Source organism: Galeopterus variegatus, unplaced genomic scaffold, assembly GCF_000696425.1.
Source record: "Galeopterus variegatus unplaced genomic scaffold, G_variegatus-3.0.2 Scaffold1665, whole genome shotgun sequence".
In the NCBI taxonomy this organism is placed as follows: domain Eukaryota; kingdom Metazoa; phylum Chordata; class Mammalia; order Dermoptera; family Cynocephalidae; genus Galeopterus; species Galeopterus variegatus.
In genome coordinates, this window is record NW_007727776.1 from 38,419 (window position 1) to 41,065 (window position 2,647).

General features: G+C 41.0%; 1 protein-coding gene across 1 annotated transcript in view; it reads right to left on the reverse strand.

Annotated features, from left to right (window-relative positions):
* Positions 1-1,410: 1,410 nt before the first annotated feature.
* The window catches only part of TECTA (tectorin alpha), a 70,874-nt gene continuing 69,637 nt past the window's right edge, over positions 1,411-2,647 (reverse strand). Inside the window, exon 23 of the mRNA XM_008578339.1 lies at positions 1,411-2,181. Coding sequence (XP_008576561.1) covers positions 2,081-2,181 — 101 coding nt within the window. The 3' untranslated portion in view covers positions 1,411-2,080. The remainder of the gene's footprint in view (positions 2,182-2,647) is intronic.

A 2,647-nucleotide genomic window follows, 5' to 3' on the forward strand; every position in this document is an offset into this window, starting at 1 on the left:
GGTAAAGCCTCCAACCTCCCTGCTGGGAGGACAGCAAGGAGCAGAGTCTGCTTGCATGGGCAAGAAAGATACCTTTGTTTAAGCCTCTGACATTCTGGGGTTTTCTGCTCTGGCATCATAACCTGGATTATTCTAATGATAACCACTGAAGGATGCCAACCGAGTGGGAAAACCAAAGACCAAGAATAAAGGTGTGTCAAGAAGGAATTTAATTAAAAAGCTAAAAAAAAAAAAGAAAAGAAAAGAAAGAAACTATAGTTTTTAATTGAATAATTTTCAGTGACTTTGCTATGAAAATCAATAAAGAGAAGTTATCAAATAAGTAGTATCATTTCCTCCTTGTACAAGGCTACTTCAAAAAGTTCATGGAACAATTTGTATTATCTTTTAATTCTATTTTTCCACAAACTTTTATAAGTACCTCTGTATGTTTTTAGTTAAAATTCACTGAAGGAATTCAAGTAAAACAATAAAGGAGACATTATTGTGTTCACCTCATAATCTGTTTGATTTTGAAAACCTAAACCTTCCACGGTGTGAATGGAAGTGGTGTTTAGTTCATCTGGATCCTCTGATCTGGAAGTGTGAGAGTCTGGAGCTGAGGTTTTTATGTAAACAAAGAGCGTGTGCATAACATCAATTTCTATCACGGTGAGGAAGAAGTATTGTGTCTCAGCTAGAATAGATGGTTTGATTCCTTAATCTATCTCAATGCCCTGCATTTTTCCAAGAGATCTTAAGATGTCCAAGCAGAAGCAGACACATATTTTTCTCCATCAATACCAGCTGTCCTCTTAGCCGCATAGCATGTGTGACTGCCAAGACAAGCTAGAAATTGTTGACTCTCCCAGGAGGCTGGGAGAACAAAGCAGCTCAGTGCAGACTCAGTCTATACCCGACTCTTCAGCCCAGTGATGGGGTGATGCTGGTGCCTTTGACAGGTAAGACAACAGCCACTGCGCCCACACCTATGTTCAAGGATGCTAAGCATTTCTGCTCAGCTTTTGAGTTCCCAGGAAATACAAAAATGCTATCAGCTTAAATCCAAGACACTTCAAAATAAACTCAAAGTGGGCTTTGCTTTGTTTTTAACCTTAAAAGGAGAGGCATTCCAGGGATATATTTAGCAGGCCCTCCATTTTGTAGTTAATTATAGTAAACGTGTGTTTATATACCATTTGCAGAAGAGGACGCTGCCTGTGTCTCTTCTACACGGCACTTTAATGCTCTGCTTTGTAGAGCATTACACACAAACAGTAATATACAACAGTGCATTAAAGCTCTGCCCAGCAGTGCCTACCTGGTCCCACTGCTGCTGCTACTGCTTACTTTTTTTTTTTTCTTAATCATAGCATTCTATTTAGTGTGCAAAGCTTAACATCAACAAAAATGATTCCAGCCACTAAGTAATGAGAATACTTGAACACAAAGTTTATTTAAGGATGAAACACATGAAAAATTATTTGGTTGATTTGCAGAAAGAGAAGGGATTGGGTTTGGGAGGATGGGATCAGGGGGTGGAGTTCCCCACGTCTGCAAACAACATACCCAGTAGCCAAAGCTGCCATGGCAAGGTCAAAGGACACAGTGGTGGGGGGAGCTCATCATAAAGAGAAGGAACAACACACGTGTGTCATAGATCAGACACTCCCAAACGTCAGAAGGGTTCCTTAGAGGGAGTCAAACCCTTCAGTCATCACTTCGAAATCAGTCCAACAGGGCCCCTCTCTGTGAAACTATGGTATAGAAATAGCACTGGCTCCACCAATTGCTCTGTAGGATTTCTGGTCAGACTTTTCTAACCAGAATTTTTTTCTTTACTGGTTTTTCATGTGAACCAAAGTTTATAGTGGCAACTGTTTGGGAATTTTAGGCAAGATACATGCTTTCCACAACTGGCTTTTAGAAGCCCCGTTGCATACTCTGAAAGAGGAGCTTGGGATTTCACTCATTTCTGGACTTCTGACCGTTGGATGCTGGACACTTTCAAACAGGTTTTGACTTAAAAGCACACACTCTTTATCCTACAGGAAGTTGAAGTAAAAAAATGACAGTACTTTATATATCAACCTTGAGTTAATTATGAGGTCGTGCCTGATTTATAGATAAAATGCCATAATGAAATCTGGGTCATGATGAGAAGCAGTGTCCACACTTGAAGTTCGACTGATGAATTAGAGGCTGTGGACAGAGAGGAACACGGTAAGTCCTATGAAAGAAATACCTGTCTGGTAGGGATCACACATCTTTGCAGTGCTGTACTCAACTAAATAAAGTTCATCGCTGACAACACCCTTTTCCAAATGGCCCTGACTAAGGCAGCAAAGAGCAGATTAATCCAGTCTTTAAGGGAGTCCTGCTAAAAATCTCACAGGGTATCAGGAAATCCATGTGCATGTGCTAAGCCTTTCTTGTGTGCTGCAGCAAACATCCCAATCCAACTTCAGCCCAAGTAGACTTAGCAGCCAGAGTTAAGGCCAATATATGGTCCTTAAAAAGTTGCATAACTTATTTTTTTTAAGAAGTTACCTTCATTTTTTAAATGAAGGAGTAGGGACCCAAAGGTTTTTTTTAAAAATGGCACTAGAGGGCCGGCCCGGTGGCGCACTGGATAGTGCGCCGCTTGGGAAGCGCAGCGGCGCTCCTG